This window comes from Mobula birostris, chromosome 4 (genome assembly GCF_030028105.1).
Source record: "Mobula birostris isolate sMobBir1 chromosome 4, sMobBir1.hap1, whole genome shotgun sequence".
Taxonomy (NCBI): Eukaryota; Metazoa; Chordata; class Chondrichthyes; order Myliobatiformes; family Myliobatidae; genus Mobula; species Mobula birostris.
In genome coordinates this window covers 8,134,447-8,156,750 of record NC_092373.1, presented here as the reverse complement: position 1 = coordinate 8,156,750, position 22,304 = coordinate 8,134,447, and the positions used below count along the sequence as shown (strand labels likewise).

The 22,304-nt window shown below is 46.3% G+C and overlaps 1 protein-coding gene across 1 annotated transcript in view; it reads right to left on the bottom strand.

Moving 5' to 3' along the window:
• LOC140196969 (IgGFc-binding protein-like) overlaps nucleotides 1-22,304 on the bottom strand; it is a 102,970-nt gene that overhangs the window by 26,746 nt on the left and 53,920 nt on the right. Inside the window, exons 5-17 of the mRNA XM_072256906.1 lie at nucleotides 14,273-14,529; nucleotides 13,472-13,556; nucleotides 9,884-10,128; nucleotides 9,512-9,795; nucleotides 9,095-9,372; nucleotides 8,354-8,952; nucleotides 7,445-8,006; nucleotides 6,102-6,301; nucleotides 5,612-5,992; nucleotides 5,454-5,498; nucleotides 4,526-4,709; nucleotides 3,338-3,594; nucleotides 2,537-2,621 (exon numbers count right to left, since the gene is read on the bottom strand). Coding sequence (XP_072113007.1) covers nucleotides 2,537-2,621; nucleotides 3,338-3,594; nucleotides 4,526-4,709; nucleotides 5,454-5,498; nucleotides 5,612-5,992; nucleotides 6,102-6,301; nucleotides 7,445-8,006; nucleotides 8,354-8,952; nucleotides 9,095-9,372; nucleotides 9,512-9,795; nucleotides 9,884-10,128; nucleotides 13,472-13,556; nucleotides 14,273-14,529 — 3,462 coding nt within the window. The remainder of the gene's footprint in view (nucleotides 1-2,536; nucleotides 2,622-3,337; nucleotides 3,595-4,525; nucleotides 4,710-5,453; nucleotides 5,499-5,611; nucleotides 5,993-6,101; nucleotides 6,302-7,444; nucleotides 8,007-8,353; nucleotides 8,953-9,094; nucleotides 9,373-9,511; nucleotides 9,796-9,883; nucleotides 10,129-13,471; nucleotides 13,557-14,272; nucleotides 14,530-22,304) is intronic.

The following is a 22,304-nucleotide window of genomic DNA, read 5'->3' as shown; positions in this document are numbered from 1 at the left end:
CCCGCCAGAGGGAATCAAGAACCGCTGTGTATTGTTCCCGGGCTGAGTCGAGAGCTCGCCACTACCTGGAGGCATCCAATTACCAAGTCAAGTCCAGGCCCTGGTGGCATCCAAGTACCGAGTCAAATCCTGTCCCTGGCTGCATCCAAGTACCGAGTCAAATCCTGGCCCTGGCAGCATCGAACTACTGAGTCGAGTCCCGGTCCTGGCAGCATCCACGTACCGAGTCGAGTCCTGGGCCTGGCGGCATCCAATTACCAAGTGAAGTCATGGCCCTGGCGGTCTGTGATTCTTGTCCTACCCCCCTCTCTGAATCCCTTCTCTGCCCCTCCCTCCTGAAGCCTTGCCTCGCCTCGTCTTTAGCCCTCGCCTGCACCTCTGTCTCGTTCCATCGCCGGAGCTAGATAGGATCTGTCTGTCATTGTTTTGTACTGTCCAGTCTCATGTTAGTGTCCTGTTGAATATGAGTCCCGGCCCTACGTCCTGTACCCAAGGAGGGGTCCTGGCTCTGATCTGTGTGTGAGTCCCGGCACTATGTCCTGTACCCAAGGAGGGGTCCCGGCTCTGTTCTGTGTGTGAGTCCTGGCACTATGTCCTGTACCCAAGGAGGGGTCCCGGCTCTATTCTATTTGTAAGTCCCGGCCCTATGTCCTGTACCCAAGGAGGGGTCCCGGCTCTCTGTTCTATGTGTGAGTCCCGGCCCTATGGCCTGTACCCAAGGAGGGGTCCCGGCTTTGTGTTCTCTGTATGTGTCCATGGTTCCATGTACCTGCTCTCCCGAGACCGAGGCTCTGTGTTCCCATGTTTCTCCTCTCCCTAGCCCATGTCATCTCCTTGCCTGGTTCTGGGGTCCGAGCTCGAGGCAAGACCCAGGTACTGGGTCCTTGCCCAGTCTCTGGCTCAGAGTCCATACCCTGGCTTCTTCATGTCTCCTCTAGTTCTGGGATCCGATTCCGAGTCCAAGCCCAGACCCTTAGTCCCAGCCTAGCCGTAGTCCTGAGTCTTTGTCCGGTTCGCTATTCCTGCTTCTGCTTTGCTCTCCTGGTATCAAACAATAAACTCAATTTAATTAACCTCACAAGATGAGTCGTGCATTTGGGTCCACCCTTGCTCCCAATGCCCCCACGTTGCCACAGATTTGCGTTCTTCACCAAAGAGATTCAGGGACAGATAATTCAAATCCAGGTGATAATGTTTAGATTAACAACTCAAGGGGAGGAGAAGATGGCAGCGTGACACAGCGCGCGTGGCCGCTCCGAAATGATATCGTATTTGTATGTAGGATGCCGTGCATGATCCTGATTTGATGGAAGCAGACGTCAGAAGCTCGGAGGAACATCTGGAGAAACTTCTGAAATGCCCGCTTCGCTGCCGCTGCTGCTCAGCGATCCAGAATCTCCAGAGGGGAAGTCCCCAAATCCTCGGCTTTGCCTATTACCTGTGCCCAGGGTCAAAGCGCTCGGCAGAGATGATCCTCGGTGCTCGGTATCGGAGGGCTGGACAGAGGCTCCAAGTTTTCGGACGGACTCAAGAGTCGGCTGTGGTCGGGTGCTTCCAGGGTGCTGCATCGGTAAGTTTGTGGCACTGGAAGCTCATGGCAGGGAGAGTCTTGCTTCCTTCTCTGCCTGCGTGAGACGATGGGACTTCTGAGAGACTTTGAGACTTTTTTTACCGTGCTCATGGTCTGTTCTTATCAAATTACGATATTGCTTTGCACTGTTGTAACTATATGTTATAATTATCTGGTCTTTGTCAGTTTTTCAGTCTTGTTTGTCTTTTATTTCTGTGATATCATTCTGGAAAAACTTTGTATCGTTTCTCAATGCATGCATTACTAAATGACAATAAAAGAGGACTGCGTGTCCTCATAATCTAATCTAATTAGCAGATGGCATAATCATCTCTCGAGGGACAGATTTGAAGTAATTGAGGGCAGGATGAGAGGAGACACGGAATAATTTTCACCCATAAAGTGAACATTAGTGCTCAGAAAATGAAGACCTCAAAAAATGTGATCCATGCAGATACAATTCCCTCCAAAAGTGCAGATGAAGTTGCTTAAACAGAATGATTCAGATGGAAAACTAGAACAAGCAATAGGCTACAAAGTACTACTTCAGTATGGCATACCTTAGATGGCCACAACGTCATACTTGCCAATCTGTAGCTGAATTTCAAGATCGTCCATTTTATTTCTTATGCTATGTGCATTCAAATCGAACACTCTCAGCCCACATTACATACATCTTGCATTCCTTTACCTGTATTCTCAGGCATCATGGTACTGGCTGTAGTTGGAGATGTCGTTGGCCCACAATCATCTGCTGGAATGAGATGTACTGTCTTAGAACATAAAAACTTTGATAACAGAATCACATCATCGCACATTTCTAGCTGACCGAGGCATGGAAAATCAAAAGAGAATCAGAGTGTGACAGGAGCAATACCAATCGGTTCAACTCACATAACGATGCCATAATTATTTTCAACATTTGAGAAATTCATCCAAAGGAAGCACCGAGTACATCAGACCAACCTTCACAACATCCTACATGAAAGGAAATGTCATCCACAGCAACATCACTCCGGTAGTCATTGCCACGGACCGCTTCAAGGAGGATCTGTCAGAGAAAGCAGCAAACCTTCAGCAGGCAACAACCAGTCAAGCAGCACAACTGAAGCACCTCCCTTTCATTTCATTCCATTCTAGGGAAACACAGGTGCATAGCGCGCACTAGATCATGACGAAACAAACCAAGAGTTAATGAATTCTAAAAGGAACTGCGATGCAACAGTGGTTTCAATTGCAAAGAAAAGCCCATTGCCAGGTGCTGGCAGAAGAAGGATCAATCATTTGGCCAACAGGAGATCCCCAATTTCAGTGTGAAAAATTCAGGGAGTGTTCTGAGTGAGTATTGTTACAGAGGGAACAACAGAATTCATGATCTAAGTCTTTGGGTTGGGGTATACAGTTGCGTTGATATTTGTGTGTGGACAATGAAGCACAAGGTTTGAATTAATTAAGAGCTGTGTCGAGAAATACCGAAACTGGATCACATGATGATAAGTCTACAAAGTAGCTACACATTTTGATGGACTAAAACTCGTAGATTGCAAGGGGAGAGGAAAGAGAAATGTGCAATGCAGTGTAAGAATATTCTCGTACTCATCAACCTTGGACACAGTGGTGGGAAATGCACTAAAATTTACAAGTCCCCTTACAACCAACACAAACACCATAGGTTACACGGTGTCTCCATCATTATTTATTTTCCCGGACTTGTATGAATTAAAAAATTATTTCAGTGACTTCTTAAATATTATCCATGCAGCTTACCTGAGAATCTCCAGACAGGTGAAGGCTAACCTGTCCTTCAATCCATCGGTTTCCCTTATTTCCTGAATCAGACCACTTCAGCACTGCTGTTCCGCTTTCAACCTGGTAAACGTTCAAAGCCATATGCCGAGCTACTCCATACATGTGGTACCAGAATCGCATGCATCGAGCTCCTCTCTCTGCACATGGAGCACTGACCAACTGGGCTCGGTCTCCTGCTCGGCCATCGTTGCCTTCAATGTAGATGTAGTAACCACCTGCACACACAAGAAGGTTTATTGTCCCAACAGAAATCAGACGCACAGTGGCTAAACAGCTATCTCACTTCACCTACCTGCAGTGGTGTGGTCAAAACTCGGTCCTGTGTAAGGTGACGGTGTCGACCCTCTGATGCGTCTCCAGTCCAATGTATCGTTCTTGGATTGGGTCCAATGGCACAAGTCTTTGTCAAAGTTACAATCCAATGAACAACCTGCCGATTTCAGAAAGACAGACCATTTATCTCACTACTCTCAACAACAGTTAAAAATCTTCAACACCATACTATTCAATCAAGACACTGTAGAGTCCCTCGGCACTGCACTTTATGGGAGGCACGATAATTTTCCACACCTACCCATCAGAGAATTGAGACAATGAATGAGGACAGGCTATTACTCAACATCTACAGGGAAAGGAAGAACAAATTAGGTTCCCTGTTGTGTGAAGGCTAGATGCAGATACTATGTAATCAGACTTCAGTGCCAGTCAGCAGAGATGTTCACTCAGATACCATTGTCAGCTTGAAGGACTTCCTACTTTCTGTAAAGTACTCGGATTTGTGTACGCTTAGCCGGAAGGCTCCTTCAGGAGATATTCTGCAACTTTTACCGGTTTATTTCATTGTGGCATGATGCAGTCCCAGAAACGGCAATGATGGCAAAAGCCTCAGCTTGCATCAGCAACTTCAAGCATTAAGAAATCTTGAACACCTTTCTCAAAAGCAATCCTTCATTCATCAGTGGATGACAACATGTAAACTGCTAGAATACATTTGCCCAACTCGCTACAAAGAAACTTGCGTGCAGCTGATTGGACAGCAAAAAGCTTGGGTTTTCAATGGAAAATGAGTTTTCTCTATTAACTGGGTTTCTCAATTCACCACTTGCAGAAGTAAGACAGAGGAAAAGATTAAGAGTTTGGACTTACTTTTCTCAGTACACCCACTCTGCTGCCTCCAATCTCCCAGCACAACACCAGCTGCTTCACAAGCTGAAGCATAAGACTCCAGCGTGTTGCACATCTGAACAGAATCTCCGCCAGTCACACAATGGTCATAGACGCAGCTCTCAAAGTAGAGTTGGGGTGGGATATGCCAGTGGCACTCTTTAAATGGACCAGGGTTAGCCAAGACTATTTTACAGTATCTCTCTGCCTCTTCGCTTGCTGCTGGCTCGCATGGTGGCGGAAGTGGAGCTGTTGGGTTACACCTGTGCAACAGAAACAATCTCTCACTCTTCTCAAATTTAATTTATCCCATTTCATCCTCTCCAAAACAGAAAGAAGGCTGGAAGGGTACAGGGAGGGCTTGCCAGAAAAATTGCACAATGCCATCAGAATATACAAGAAAGAACATGACTCCATGACACAACTGAAAAGACTGAAAGACATCCTGAAATCAACACTGGAAATATCTTTACATTTCTCCCCTGTGTGCCCTTGTCATTCAAGAGAACAATACACTCGCGTTGATTTGAATTATCTCCATGATATCGCGTCCTTGCCCCAACATTCCTTAACTTCAAGCAACATCGCCACTGGCTGTAACACTTTTCAGGACTTGTGGATAAGTCTTAGTAGTTGCCTTCACATATATCACAGATGACAATACTCACGGCCAGTCATTGTCAGTAACTGTCCAACTGTTCCCAAACTGATTTGAATCCGAAGCTAGTATTCCATCAGGTTTCAAGAAGTCATCCAGTTGGTCATTGGTGTAGGTTCCGCACAAGCCACACAGCTGTCCTTTGTATCTCTCGTCCACAACTACGACCAGTTGATGATCTCCATCAAACTTCACCTGAAGACCAAAGTTGGTCTGGAGCACAACATATGATCCTACCAGCGACAGTCTTACCGAAGCAGTGGGTTCCACAGGGAGCTCCACCCTCACTCCATCCACCTAAACAAAGCATGACAGAGTTAGCTTCCAGAAAATCACAAACAACCCGACTATTGCTTGACAACATCATGTCAATGCTGAAAATTATACTCTTTCAAATATATGATACTCACATAAACGTCCCTATTTTTCCGCAATGCAATGTGGAGGTTCTCCAGGCGCACGCTCACCGAGTTAACGACAGTCCAGCTCGGACTACCACGGTGCTCATTCCTACTCGTCACAGAAAATTGGACAGATGTATTTCCACAAGTCTCGGTCACCGTGTAATTACAGGCACCCTGGAAATGGTACAGCTTCCCATCAAATGTTGTGTAGTGCGGGTCACCATAGATATGGCAAATCGCAGTGTCAGCGCCGTAACATCCCAAATTGCCACCCTGCACTTTGCAAATTTCTCCCGGTCCACAATTTGCTGGTTCGCACACGATTCGGTCATTTCCAGTGCAGCGGCACTTTTCTCGACATCCGTCTTCCCAGAACATTGCACCTTTCTGACACACAAACGGCAAGGTTTATTTTCAAAAGTGCTGTGTGCTCTGATGGGAAACAGAACCTTGTTTCCATAGAAACCAAAGAGCACCACAAACACGTCCAACTTACCTCGTAGTATTTGTTCTTGTGCGTGCAACCACAGTTCTCGACAGACACGCACAAGCTTCCACTCAGGACAAAGCCGTGGTTACACTCACAGTCCTCCACACAAGGCTTACTACAGTTCTCCGAAGCAAAGCGGTCAGTGCAAGTGGCTGGACAAGCGCTGGCACATACATTGTAATGGCTGTTGGCTGCACACACGATACCTGAAAGCAGAGAAGCAACAAATCTTTTCACACTTCAATTCAAGAAACTTCACAAATGGCGATTCTCTGACACAATGTTGCACAGCTCCGAAAATTGGTAAGTACACTGGATTCCGGTTAATTGGGCCATCAGTTAATCAGGGCAGCTGCTTATTTGGGACAACTCTTAAGGAACTAAATCTGATCCAGCAAATAACCGTCATTCCCTTTATTTGTTTGGGACACCGTGTCGCTTCATTGGGCCAGTACACTGCTGCCAGATAATTTCTGACTTGCGTAGGGGTGTGGTACATGGTCCGCTCGGAACATGGTAGGGGACCATGACGTAAAAAAGGTTGGGAACAGATGAACTTGTGTCAGTCGCGTGGACATGTCTGGCCGTTGGACACTACACTCTGCTTAGAGCGAATAGTTTTCAAGTAGTATCAGTTGAATGTGCTTGTGATATTTGTCACTGACACTTGGTAAGAAATAAGCAGAAGACGATTCAGAACTCTTTTGCTCACTGTGGTTTCAGGCAGTCTGGCTTGTAGATGCCAGAAAAGGTTGGGATGGAAAAGGAAATGATCTCACTACTTCCACAAATTAAGAACTACATACAATGTATCAGAAATCACCTTAAACGTGATAATAATAATGAAGTTTTGCAGGATGCAATCTTCGAAAGCATTGCATGAGCAGAACAATCTACACCAGTTGTCTGCACCGATCTCCTTCACTAACAATCAACAGTAAATGGCAGCTTCTACTGAACGATTCCTCCAGCGATAACTATTGGGAACTAATAGATTGATTTAGAGTACTTTAGTAGTATGGGTAGGATTATAATTTGCTCTTTATTTCATTTATATACATAATTTGCTGAGTAAACTCTCCTCGGACTTCCGGTCGGTAACAAGTATCGATTTTAATCGATGTTTTATGACAAACTCTGCCATCTTCGTCACAGATGTAGAGAATTTGTTGATCGGTTAAACAGCAGTTTGTCTTTTTTTTTATAACTATTAATTATTTCCATGACCCTTTGGCTGATTGGAGCAGTCACTTAATTGGGCCAAAACGTACTGGTCCCGGGTGTCTCAATGAACCGGAATCCAGTGTACAGTATTACTCCAACAACATTTGGAGCCTACTCATACGTACCACAGAAAGTGGAGTTCCTCCATGGCACAATGGTCACTCCTGCTCTCTGACAGGCATCCGAATAGATCTGCAGGGTCCTACACAGAGCTCCTTGGTCTCCATCCGTCAAGCACATTTCAACAACACAACTTTCAAAGAAACCATTGGTGTTGATTACCGAGTGGCAGTTTACAAATGGCCCCTGCTGGCTGGTGATCAGACCACAGAAATCATCACCTCGGTAGCGCTCCTCATCTGCGGGCAAACACACTCCTGGCTCGATTGGGTCACAACCCGGCTCGTCAGGTGGCACCTTCCAGCTATTTCCCAGTTCGTTGACATCCTTAGCTTGCGATCCGTCAGGTTTCATGTAGTCATCCTGCCATATTCCATTGTAGTTACCGCACATACCACAAACCTGATTAAAGTACGTACTCGGCACCTTCACTTCCACTGAATGATCAGTGTCGTAAGACACGTAGAGGCCAAAATCAGTTGTCAGGACCACGTATCTTCCGCTCCTGCTCACACTCAGGGCACCCTTGCCACGCTGGACAGGTAAGGTCTCCCACACGTCATCAACCTGTGCACAAGACGAAATACTGCATCATACAGACTGTATGGGACTGCAGCCCTGGAGAAACAAAACAACCATTTGCACCGTGTACCTATCAAGCCCTTCAGGCATGTCTAATGACGTTAGCCGTCACAGGTGTACACACTCACAGCCGTTCAGAGCTGAGCATAAAAAGCTCCCAATGCCACTTTACTTCGACTCACTTCCATCGCACTGCGCGTCCCTTCTCAGTTACTCGCATCTCCAGTCACAAGCAAAATGCTTTACCGATCAAATGTTTCCACCTAAAATGATTTTTGGTGGAGAGCGCTGTACTTCAGAAGAATTAGACTGACAGTAAGAGACATACTTACCAACACCCGCTGAGATTCCCCCTTCACAATCCAAACGCTGTGGCCGTGAACAGTTACATGCACTTTCTGAACATAAGATACTCTTGCGTCGCCACGATTTTCATTCTTTGTTTCAATGTTGAAGTACGGAAGGGAGGAGGAATTTCCACACGACTTGGCTATTGTGTACGTACAGCTGCCCATAAAGTGCAGGGTGGCTTTGTCAAAGGTGTTGTAATGCGGATCATTATGCACTCTGCAGATACCGTACGTGTATGGGTAGCAACCGGGGACGCCGTTTACAACTCCACAGTATGAATCTTTAGAACATGTTGAATCCCAGCACACCATTTTACTGCCCGCAGAAGGACATCTACATTTTCTTGAGCAGGTATCATCTGTCCATAGTTCAGAGCCCACTGGGTAGTGCTTTCCTTCATACCAGCAACCACACTTCTCCTCTGGCACACATCGGTCATTGTAGAGAAGGTACCCACTGTCACATACACAGCCTTCCACGCAAGGTTTCAAGCAGCGCGATGGAGCACTCGGACTCACACAAGTAGCTGGGCAAGCTGAGCCACACTGCTCATAATGACTATTCGCTCCACAGTTTACAGCTGTGAACGGAATCCAGAAGGTTACACGTTACTCTCATCTGACATTCCTTCCATCAGAACTAACTGCTCAAACACTTCTCACTGCTCTCTATCTCCACTAGGTGTCATTGAAAGATCTGGCACTAGACTCTCAAGCACTTACGGCAAAAGGTCTCATTCCTCCAGGCTTCCACTCTCGCTCCCTCTGACTGGCATGCATCTCCGTACGACTCCAAACTGCTGCACAGAGCCTCCTGCTCCGTGCCTAACGCACAAAGGTCGTATACACAGTCGGCAAAATAAGCTTCCGGGTCGACTTTCGAATGGCACCCTTTGAAAGGGCCGTCTGATTCCTTGATTATCCCACAGTAATGTTTACTTTCGATGATACGCTTTTCATCCTCACTGCAATCTGGTCTGATGCCAACATCAGGAGTACACCTGCAGAAACAGCAGCATCCCAAATCACAAATACTTCCAGCTAAATCAAAACTCAAAGAGCATAAAGATGGAAATCAGAAACAGGACAGTTAGTTTCCAACCCAATGGAAACGTTGCCAGCAGCTTTCTCACACTGTACCTTGTGTCATTTCCGGACTGCCAGCTGTTGCCCAAGCTGACTGAGTCAGGTTCCATTATTCCATCTGGATTCAGAAAATCATCCCTTCTGTCTTCATTATAGTTCCCACACATTCCACACACCTTGCCTTTGAAGAGACTCGAGAGAGTCACCTCAGCTCGATGCTTGCCATTAAACTTCACTCGCAATCCAAAACTAGTGGTAATGACGACGTACTGCCCAGTCAGAGCGACAACAACTCCCGGGCTGACTGAAACTGGTAGCACTGCCTCTTCCCCATCAACCTGCAAACATCCAAATCATCCATCAATTCATTCTTCTGCAGACGTTGCAATGCACCTGACGAAGACACTCAGCACATCCAGCCCTTACCTTTACCACACGCCCCTTTCCTAGCGTGATTCTGTGACTGGAAACCTCAACGTTGACTTGTCTCACGTAAGACACGTATGGGTTTCTGCCTCTGTGCTCATTTGCAGCTTCAACATTGAAATAGGGCAGACCGCTGCTGGTACTGCACAGTTTTGATAAGGTGTACGTGCACGTTCCCATAAAGTCGTGAGCTTGGTCATCAAAGGTCAAATAGTGCGGATCTCCTTGCACTATGCAGGAAGTCTCTGAAAACAGCAAAACAATCAGAAATAGTTCTGTTATTGCTGACATTCTTCTTCAAATTTGTTGTTTTCTGTGTGGAATATAGGACAACGCATTCAAAATGACTGCAAGTTAGAAGCAGAAGAGAAATAAATAAGCACAAGGGGAAAAGTGAGGTAGCATACATGGACCGTTCAGAAATATGACGGCAGAACACTGGAATCTGTTCCTCAAATCCGAGTGTGGGACTTCAATCTCCTCTATCTCTTTCCCAATGGCAGTAACTGGGAGGCATGCCCTGGATGCTTATCAATAGATGCCAACTCTTTGAGGCACAGACTTTTGAAGATATCCTTGATGATGTGGAGGCTTAGCCAGTAAGAAATGTACTGGCAATTTGTATGGATCTTCTTGGGATTAGACTGTGACAAATGATTTTGTCATGGTCTGGATCGGGGTCTCTTTAAATTTACTTTGTTTATGTTACGATCCGGACCGTTGATTCCCTGTTTTCCCGTGTGCCTCAGCCTTGGTGATTGGAGGCAATTTACTCTCAGTTGAACCGGTGGCTTATAGTCTCCGGCTTTCAGCCTTTCAGGGCGAGAGCGTCTGCAAAGTCATCAGAGGTACTGCGTGCTAATGTCATCTGGCCGGTGCAAGCCCTGTCTCCGCCCGAAGCGAGTGCCGGTAATTCGTCTTTCCTCACTGGAGCAACCCTGTCAAGTTACCTTGCCAAAGTGAGCCTGCAAAGTTTCCTCACCGACGTCAGTTAACCCGCCAGAGGGAATCAAGAACCGCTGTGTATTGTTCCCGGGCTGAGTCGAGAGCTCGCCACTACCTGGAGGCATCCAATTACCAGGTCAAATCCAGGCCCTGGTGGCATCCAAGTACCGTGTCAAATCCTGTCCCTGGCTGCATCCAAGTACCGAGTCAAATCCTCGCCCTGGCAGCATCGAACTACTGAGTCGAGTCCCGGTCCTGGCAGCATCCACGTACCGAGTCGAGTCCTGGGCCTGGCGGCATCCAATTACCAAGTGAAGTCATGGCCCTGGCAGTCTGTGATTCTTGTCCTACCCCCCTCTCTGAATCCCTTCTCTGCCCCTCCCTCCTGAAGCCTTGCCTCGCCTCGTCTTTAGCCCTCGCCTGCACCTCTGTCTAGTTCCATCACCGGAGCTAGATAGGATCTGTCTGTCATTGTTTTGTACTGTCCAGTCTCATGTTAGTGTCCTGTTGAATATGAGTCCCGGCCCTACGTCCTGTACCCAAGGAGGGGTCCTGGCTCTGATCTGTGTGTGAGTCCCGGCACTATGTCCTGTACCCAAGGAGGGGTCCTGGCTCTGTTCTGTGTGTGAGTCCTGGCACTATGTCCTGTACCCAAGGAGGGGTCCCGGCTCTATTCTATTTGTAAGTCCCGGCCCTATGTCCTGTACCCAAGGAGGGGTCCCGGCTCTATTCTGTGTGGGAGTCCCAGCCCTATGTCCTGTACCCAAGGAGGGGTCCCGGCTCTCTGTTCTGTGTGTGAGTCCCGGCCCTATGGCCTGTACCCAAGGAGGGGTCCCGGCTTTGTGTTCTCTGTATGTGTCCATGGTTCCATGTACCTGCTCTCCCGAGACCGAGGCTCTGTGTTCCCATGTTTCTCCTCTCCCTAGCCCATGTCATCTCCTTGCCTGGTTCTGGGGTCCGAGCTCGAGGCAAGACCCAGGTACTGGGTCCTTGCCCAGTCTCTGGCTCAGAGTCCATACCCTGGCTTCTTCATGTCTCCTCTAGTTCTGGGATCCGATTCCAAGTCCAAGCCCAGACCCTTAGTCCCAGCCTAGCCGTAGTCCTGAGTCTTTGTCCGGTTCGCTATTCCTGCTTCTGCTTTGCTCTCCTGGTATCAAACAATAAACTCAATTTAATTAACCTCACAAGATGAGTCATGCATTTGGGTCCACCCTTGCTCCCAATGCCCCCACGTTGCCACAGATTTGCGTTCTTCACGAAAGAGATTCAGGGACAGATAATTCAAATCCAGGTGATAATATTTAGATTAACAACTCAAGGGGAGGAGAAGATGGCAGCGTGACACAGCGCGCGTGGCCGCTCCGAAATGATATCGTATTTGTATGTAGGATGCCGTGCATGATCCTGATTTGATGGAAGCAGACATCAGAAGCTCGGAGGAACATCTGGAGAAACTTCTGAAATGCCCGCTTCGCTGCCGCTGCTGCTGAGCGATCCAGAATCTCCAGAGGGGAAGTCCCCAAATCCTCGGCTTTGCCTATTACCTGTGCCCAGGGTCAAAGCGCTCGGCAGAGATGATGCTCGGTGCTCGGTATCGGAGGGCTGGACAGAGGCTCCAAGTTTTCGGACGGACTCAAGAGTCGGCTGTGGTCGGGTGCTTCCAGGGTGCTGCATCGGTAAGTTTGTGGCGCTGGAAGCTCATGGCAGGGAGAGTCTTGCTTCCTTCTCTGTCTGCGTGAGACGATGGGACTTCCGAGAGACTTTGGGACTTTTTTTTACCGTGCTCATGGTCTGTTCTTATCAAATTTCGATATTGCTTTGCACTGTTGTAACTATATGTTATAATTATCTGGTCTTTGTCAGTTTTTCAGTCTTGTTTGTCTTTTATTTCTGTGATATCATTCTGGAAAAACTTTGTATCGTTTATCAATGCATGCATTACTAAATGACAATAAAAGAGGACTGCGTGTCCTCATAATCTAATCTAATTAGCAGATGGCATAATCATCTCTCGAGGGACAGATTTGAAGTAATTGAGGGCAGGATGAGAGGAGACAAGGAATAATTTTCACCCATAAAGTGAACATTAGTGCTCAGGAAATGAAGACCTCTAAAAATGTGATCCATGCAGATACAATTCCCTCCAAAAGTGCAGATGAAGTTGCTTAAACAGAATGATTCAGATGGAAAACTAAAACAAGCAATAGGCTACAAAGTACTACTTCAGTATGGCATACCTTAGATGGCCACAACGTCATACTTGCCAATCTGTAGCTGAATTTCAAGATCGTCCATTTTATTTCTTATGCTATGTGCATTCAAATCGAACACTCTCAGCCCACATTACATACATCTTGCATTCCTTTACCTGTATTCTCAGGCATCATGGTACTGGCTGTAGTTGGAGATGTCGTTGGCCCACAATCATCTGCTGGAATGAGATGTACTGTCTTAGAACATAAAAACTTTGATAACAGAATCACATCATGGCACATTTCTAGCTGACCGAGGCATGGAAAATCAAAAGAGAATCAGAGTGTGACAGGAGCAATACCAATCGGTTCAACTCACATAACGATGCCATAATTATTTTCAACATTTGAGAAATTCATCCAAAGGAAGCACCGAGTACATCAGACCAACCTTCACAACATCCTACATGAAAGGAAATGTCATCCACAGCAACATCACTCCGGTAGTCACTGCCACGGACCGCTTCAAGGAGGATCTGTCAGAGAAAGCAGCAAACCTTCAGCAGGCAACAACCAGTCAAGCAGCACAACTGAAGCACCTCCCTTTCATTTCATTCCATTCTAGGGAAACACAGGTGCATAGCGCGTCCTAGATCATGACGAAACAAACCAAGAGTTAATGAATCCTAAAAGGAACTGCGATGCAACAGTGGCTTCAATTGCAAGGAAAAGCCCATTGCCAGGTGCTGGCAGAAGAAGGATCAATCATTTGGCCAACAGGAGATCCCCAATTTCAGTGTGAAAAATTCAGGGAGTGTTCTGACTGAGTATTGTTACAGAGGGAACAACAGAATTCATGATCTAAGTCTTTGGGTTGGGGTATACAGTTGCGTTGATATTTGTGTGTGGACAATGAAGCACAAGGTTTGAATTAATTAAGAGCTGTGTCGAGAAATACCTAAACTGGATCACATGATGATAAGTCTACAAAGTAGCTACACATTTTGATGGACTAAAACTCGTAGATTGCAAGGGGAGAGGAAAGAGAAATGTGCAATGCAGTGTAAGAATATTCTCGTACTCATCAACCTTGGACACAGTGGTGGGAAATGCACTAAAATTTACAAGTCCCCTTACAACCAACACAAACACCATAGGTTACACGGTGTCTCCATCATTATTTATTTTCCCGGACTTGTATGAATTAAAAAATTATTTCAGTGACTTCTTAAATATTATCCATGCAGCTTACCTGAGAATCTCCAGACAGGTGAAGGCTAACCTGTCCTTCAATCCATCGGTTTCCCTTATTTCCTGAATCAGACCACTTCAGCACTGCTGTTCCGCTTTCAACCTGGTAAACGTTCAAAGCCATATGCCGAGCTACTCCATACATGTGGTACCAGAATCGCATGCATCGAGCTCCTCTCTCTGCACATGGAGCACTGACCAACTGGGCTCGGTCTCCTGCTCGGCCATCGTTGCCTTCAATGTAGATGTAGTAACCACCTGCACACACAAGAAGGTTTATTGTCCCAACAGAAATCAGACGCACAGTGGCTAAACAGCTATCTCACTTCACCTACCTGCAGTGGTGTGGTCAAAACTCGGTCCTGTGTAAGGTGACGGTGTCGACCCTCTGATGCGTCTCCAGTCCAACGTATCGTTCTTGGATTGGGTCCAATGGCACAAGTCTTTGTCAAAGTTACAATCCAATGAACAACCTGCCGATTTCAGAAAGACAGACCATTTATCTCAATACTCTCAACAACATTTAAAAATCTTCAACACCATACTATTCAATCAAGACACTGTAGAGTCCCTCGGCACTGCACTTTATGGGAGGCACGATAATTTTCCACACCTACCCATCAGAGAATTGAGACAATGAATGAGGACAGGCTATTACTCAACATCTACAGGGAAAGGAAGAACAAATTAGGTTCCCTGTTGTGTGAAGGCTAGATGCAGATACTATGTAATCAGACTTCAGTGCCAGTCAGCAGAGATGTTCACTCAGATACCATTGTCAGCTTGAAGGACTTCCTACTTTCTGTAAAGTACTCGGATTTGTGTACGCTGAGCTGGAAGGCTCCTTCATGAGATATTCTGCAACTTTTACTGGTTTATTTCATTGTGGCATGATGCAGTCCCAGAAACGGCAATGACGGCAAAGAGATTTATGTTTTTCATGTATCCTCAATACCATACTATTGAGTAAAGGCACTGAATAGTGTTGTTCGGCACTGCACTTTATGGTAGCCACTTGATAATTTTCCATATCTAGAGGACCTAGACTTCTAATGAGGTCTCACCAGTGCAGTATAAAGCCTCAGCATCACGTCCCTGCTCTTGTCTTCTAATGAAATGAATGAGAACCTTGCATTTGCCTTCCACATCACCACCTCAACCTGCAAGTTAACCTTCAGTGTGATTCTTACAAGGGCTCCCGTCCCTTTACAGCTCAGATTTCTGGATTTTCTCATTGTTAACAAAATCGTCCGCACATTTATTTCTACTACCAAAGTGCATGACAATGCATTTTCAACATGCCAATTTCTTGCCCATTCTCTAATTTAAGTCTTCTGCAGCCTACCTGTTTCCTCAACACTACCTGCCCCTCCACCAATCTTCATCGTGGTTTTACATACTGACACATATTCTCAGTTCATCACCCTTGTTCCTGATACTCCTTGCATTAGAGTAGACATACATCAGCCTATCCCACTGACTGCAATTTTGCCCTAGCAACTGCCTATCCTTCTCTACACGCTGCATTTACCTATGCAGGATAAAGTCAGCATGGTTTCCTTCAGGGAAAATCCTGCCTGAAGAACCTGTTGGAATACTTTGAGGAGATTACAAATTGGATAAAGAGGATGCAGTGGATTTTTAATATTTGGACTCTCAGAAGGTTTTTGACAAGATGCCACACATGAGGCTGCTTACCAAGTTAAGAGCCCTTGGTATTACAGGAAAGTTACTCAGATGATTAGAGCATTGTCTGATTGGAAGGAGGCAGTGAGTGGGAATTAAAGGATCCCTGTCTGGTTGGTTGCTAGTAACTCGTGATGTTCCACAGGGGTCGGTGTTGGGACAACTTCTTTTTATGCTGTATATAAATGAATTACATGATGAAATAGACGGCTTTGTTGCCAAGTTTGCAGATAATACGAAGATTGGTGGAGGGGCAGGTAGAGTTGAGGAAACAGGTAGGATGCAGAAGGACTTAGACAGGAAATGGGCAAGAAAGTGGCAAATGAAATACACTGTGGGAAGATGCATGGTCATGCACTTTAGTAGTAGAAATAAATGTGTGGACTGTTTTCTAAACAGGGAGGAAATCCAGGGATCTGAGATGCAGAGGGACTTGGGAGTCCTTGTGCAGAACACCCTGAAGGTTAACTTGCAGATTGAGTCAGTGGTGAGGAAGGCAAATGCAATGTTAGCATTCAAGATTTCTAGAGTACAAGAGCAGGGATGTGATGCTGAGGCTTTATAAGGCACTGGAGAGGCCTTATCTTGAGTATTGTGAACAGTTTTGGGCTCCTCATTGTAGAAGAAATGTGCTGGCATTGGAGAGGGTCCAGTGAAGATTCACAATGCTGATTCCAGGAATGAAAGGGTCATCATATGAGGCACATTTGATGGCTCTGGGTCTGTACTCACTGGAATTTAGGATGACAGGGGTAGCTCATTGAAACCTTTCGAATGTTGAAAGGACTAGACAGAGTAGATGTGGAAAGGATGTTTCCCATGGTGGGAGAGTCTAGGACAAGAGGGCACAGCCTCAGGATAGAGGGGTGTCCATTCAAAACAGAGATGCAGAGAAATTTCTTTAGCCAAAGGGTGGTGAATTTGTGGAATTTGTTGCCTCCTACAGCTCTGGAGGTCAGGTCATTGTATGTATTTAAGGCAGAGATTAATAGGTTCTTGATTGGACATGGCACCAAAGGTTACGTGGAGAAGATCAGGAAAGTGGGTTGAGGAGAAAAAAAGGATCAGCCATGATTGAATGGTGGAGCAGCCTCGCTGTGCCAAATGGCCTACTTCTGCTCCTATCCCTCTGTCAAACTAGTTTAAAGCCTCCCCAAAGCTATCTGCAAGGATATTACTTTCCCTTGAGTTCAGGTATAACATGTCCCTTTTGCATAGGTCATACCTTCTTTAGAAGAGATCCTAATGATCCACAAATCTGAAACCCTGTCCCCTGCATCAATTCTTTAGTCACACATTCATCTGCCAAATCATCCTAGTCCTACCCGCACTGGTGCATGGCACAGGCAGCAATCCAGAGATTACTACCCTTGAAGTCCTACTTTTGAACCTCCTACCTAGCTCACTATATCCTCTCATCAGAACCACATCCCTTTTCCTCCCTATCTTGTTGGTACCAATATGTATCAGACTTCCGGCTGCTCAGCCTGCCCTTTAGTATGCTGTGGACCAGATCTGAGATGTTACCGACCCTGGTACCTGGGAGGCAACATACCATCCAAGAGTCTCTTTCACATCCACAGAATCTCCTATCTACTCCCCTCACTAAAGAATGCACTGTCACCAGTATACTCCTCTTCTCCCCCTTCCCTTCTGACTCAGTGCCAGACACTTGATCACTGCCGCTTTTTCCCCAACACCACCCCCCTTCCAAAGCAGTCTTCTAGATGGCACAATTGTTTTTGAGGGGATTGGACACCTTTGGAGAAGGTTGTCTGCCTATCCCCTTTCCCTGTCCTGACAGTCAACCAGCTACCTTCTTCTTGCAACTTAGGGGTGACTACCTCCCTGTAACTCTTATCCATCATCTCCTCATTTTCCTGTATGAGTCAAAGGTCATCAAGGTGCAGCTACATTTCACTAAGCGCAGTCTGTGAGGAGCTATAGCTAGCTCGATGCACTTTGTGCAGATGTAGTAATCAGGGAGACTAGAGGTCTCTTAGAACTACAACATCTAACATGAAGAACCATATCACTGACCCTAGATCCATTCTCTAGCTTGGCCTAACTGACAAAGAAACATACCAGAAGCTTACCTGAACCTTCACCTCTTCTCACCAAAGCCTCAAGGTCTCCAATAGCTCTGTTCTACTCCAACAATGGCTGGTCCACCTAAACCTCACTTCTTTTATAGGCCTTTGCCAAGTGCCTAATTAACTGTGACACATCCAGCCCATCAAAAAGCTCCAAATCACCTTGCTCACGTTTCAAATCTAATGCTCACTCAGCTCCAAACAAGCGACTGCTTACAATATCTCAAGCCTACCTCCTCCACAAAGTGCTCCATTTCTGCAGTTTTATCTAATCCTCATTAGCAATGCCAAATCCCCATCTTTCTGATCTCCCTCCCTGTCCCTTTTGAAACATTTAAACCCTAGAACATCCAACAGCTGTCACCTAGTGACAGCCAAGTCTCTAATGGCCACACCGTTGTTCCATGTACTGACGCATGCTCTGAGTTCCTGATACTTTCTGCATTAGACACATTTCAATCCATCCCACTGACTGCAATTTTGCCCAATCATCTGTCTACCCTTCCTCACAGTCTGTCTACACACTACGTCTACCTGTATAGCAACGGCTCCATCCCCTGCCCTATCACTCTGGTCCTAGCCCCCTGGGAAAGTTTAAACCTTCCTCATCAGCTCCAGTCGTGGACCTAAAGCTTCCGTCCCTTTTTAACTGTTGCCTAAGATCATTAAAGATATCTAAAAAGTGGAGAAGAGCCAAAGTTGTTGCTCTCCTAAAACCCAATAAAGACCCCAACATTCCTAAAAACTACAGATCCATTTCCTTGCTCTGCACCCTCTATAAACTCTACGAGAGACTCATACTGAAAAGAATATCCCCCTTAGTCAAAGATCTTCTAACATCAGACCAAGCCGGGTTCAGGCCAGGCCGCTCCTGCTGCGGTCAAGTCCTGAACTTAACCCAGTATATTGAGGATGGCTTTGAAATGCGACAAATTACAGGGGCAGTATTCATTGACTTAACAGCAGCATACGACACTGTGAATCACAGAGGCCTTCTACTAAAATTATCTAAAATGTTAAAGAATGAAACCACAGTCTAACTAATAAGAAGCCTCCTAGAAAATCGTAGGTTTTATGTAGAAATGAATGGAATTAAGAGTAGGTGGCATCCACAAAAGAATGGACTACCACAGGGATCAGTCCTGGCACCTCTACTATTTAATGTTTACACAAATGACCAACCAACCTTTCCTAACACACGCAGGTTTATCTACGCAGACGACCTATGCATAGCAACACAAGCTAACTCCTTCCAAGAAGTTGAAGTACGACTTACAGCAGTCCTCGAAGCAATGAAGCAGTATTATGAAAAATGGTCTCTGAACCCAAATCCACCAAAAACTCAAGTGTGTGCATTCCGCCTGAGGAATCGAGAAGCAGCTCGGAAACTCATCTTCTGGTGTGGGAAGGAGCTCGAATACCATCCGACTCCAGTTTACCTGGGCGTGATACTGGATAGGACGCTCTCATTTGCCACCCACATCCAAAAACTCCAAGGGAAAGTTGGTTCTCGCAATTCTCTCTTGAAAAAATTAGCAGGCACAAAATGGGGAGCTAATGCTCACACACTTAGATCAACTGCCCTAGCACTCTGCTATTCACCTGTAGAATACTGTGCACCTGTGTAGGGAAAATAGACCCATTGCTTAATGAAGCCTGCCGAATAATCACGGGTACACTGCGCCCCACACCCACTAACATCACTTACAGACTTGCAGGCATTGCTCCTCCCAGAGATCCGAAGACACACTACAACAAAAACTGAAAAAGGTAAACAGAACTCGGATCCACGGCACCCACTACACCATCATGTGCCAGTTTCCAAACGTCTAAAGTAGAGGATAAGCTTTGCTACAGTGGAGGAACTACCGTACGGGATATCCCCCAAAACATACAGGATTGACCTCTGACAACAAACAGAAGCCAGAACCCCACCAAACAATACAGTGCAAGACCCCACAGAAATGTTACCAGACGGGGCACTGCTTGACAGACGGAAGTGGTGCACTCTCAACAGGGCGAGAGCGGGAGTTTGTAGGACAGGAGACAATATGGTGAAGTGGGGTTTAAAGGCCAGCGAATCCTGTGAGTGCGGTGAAAGGGAGCAGACATTGAACACATTCTGCGCAATTGCCCACTCTCACCTGATGTAGCTGACACTGACCTGCTCAACATCAACCAAACAACATGAGAGTGGCTGGCTGTCTGCTGTGACAAGCTATGATGATCAGCTCCAGTAAATCTGCTCACAATGATATTGTTGCCTTCAAGTTGAGGTGTAACCCATCCTTCTAGTACAGGTCAGACCTTCCCAGAGGAGATCCCAATGATCCACAAGTTAGAAACTCTGCCCCAACCTTTTTTGCACCGCGGACGGGTCTAATATTGACAATATTCTTGGGGACTGGCCAACCCGCGGGGAGGGGTGTTCAAGTAGGGTTAAACACACATCAACATGTATTTTACAGTTAGGGTCGCCAACTTTCTCACTCCCAAATAAGGGACAATAGTAGCAGTCAAATCCCGGGACACTTTACCCCAGGAAAGACTACAATGATCATGAAGGCTTGCACGGGCACCTGTGTGCGCATACGAGTACATGCCGATTTTTTCCCCCCAAATCAGTTTTGCCTTCATCTTCCCGACTATATTGTACATACATTATTTCTACTTTATATAGGCTGTGTATTTATCATATTATTTCTGCTTTTACTATATGTTAGTGTTATTTATTTTCAGTTTTATGTGTTATTTGGTATGATTTGTTCGGTTATTTTTTTGGGTCTGGGAACGCTCAAAAATTTTTCCCATAAAAATTAATGGTAATTGCTTCTTCACTTTACGCCATTTCGGCCCAAAAGGTTTCATAGGAACACTCTACCTTAGCGGGGGAAATACGGGACAAGGGCGGTCCTGCATGGGACAAACCTATTTAGCTCAATATACGGGATGTCCCGGCAAATACGGGACTGTTGGCAACCCTATGTTCAAGTTCAACAGTGCGTGACAGGGAATGAGGAAAGGTGCAGCTGACTCGTATCATTTCCTCGCGGCCCGGTAGCACATGCGTTTGCGGCCCGGTGGTTGGAGACCGCTGTTCTACACTAATTCCTCAGTCACCTGACAAATCATTTTATTCTTACCCTCAATGATGCACGGCACAAGCAGAAATCCAGAGATTACAACCCTCCCATTCCTGTTTTTCAGCTTTCCTGGATCCCAACATTCTCTCTTCAGGACCTCATCCATGGTACCGCCTTTGTCATTGGTATCAACACGTACCACGACTTCTGGCTGCTCACTCTCCCCCTTAAGAATGCTGTGGATCTAATCCGAGACGTCCCTGACCCTGACACTCCGGTGGCAACATGCCATCTGGGAGACGCAGTAACAGAGGGAAGTCAGAAGCTAATTTTCCAAAGCTTGTTGAGGAGCACATCATTCCAATATCTTCTCAGGTTTATTGGGGGGATTGGTCCATGGGCTCTGAGTTGATCTCTGCAAACTTATCTCCTCATGACCACATGAGACAGAGTCATTGGGGTGAGAGTGGTTCTAGAACAGACTGGCCACATTGACTGGCCAAGCAGCTGAGATGGCAGGGAATGAACGATCGCAAATGCTGCAGCCAGATGCAGAAAAGAGAAGTACGAAGCCTCATGCTCTGGCATACAGGCTGTGGGTCAGGCAAGGGATGGGAAGGGGCAATGGACCAGGGTAGAAGTCACCCCAGAAATATTTTGAGTGCCATGGTAGCGTAGAGGTTAGTTGGACACTATTAGAGCTCATTGAGTTCGGAGTTCAGCTCCAATGTCCATCCGAATACATAGGATTTTCCCCAGGTGCTCCAGCTTCCCCCCACAGTCCAAAAAACATTAGTAGGATACTTGGTGATAGTAAGTTGTCCTTTGATTAGGCTAGGGTTAAATAGGAAGGTTGCTGGGCAGTGTGGCTAGGGCCAGAAAGGCCTGTTCTTGCACTGCATCTCTATATAATTTTTTTTTGCTGAGTTCCTCCAGCATTAGAGGAAAGGAGGAAAGGTATTGGGTCATGCAAGGATGGGAAGGGGCACTGGACCAGGGTTGAAGTCACCTAGGGAATATGTTGAGTGCCATGCTCTGGAGGAAAGGCAGTGGGTCACATAAAGGGCAGATAAGTTGGACTGTACGGGGAAGAAGCCACCATGGAAACATGTTGAAACCCCATGCTCTGGAGGAAAGGCTGTGTGTGACAGGAAGGGCAGATGGGATGGGA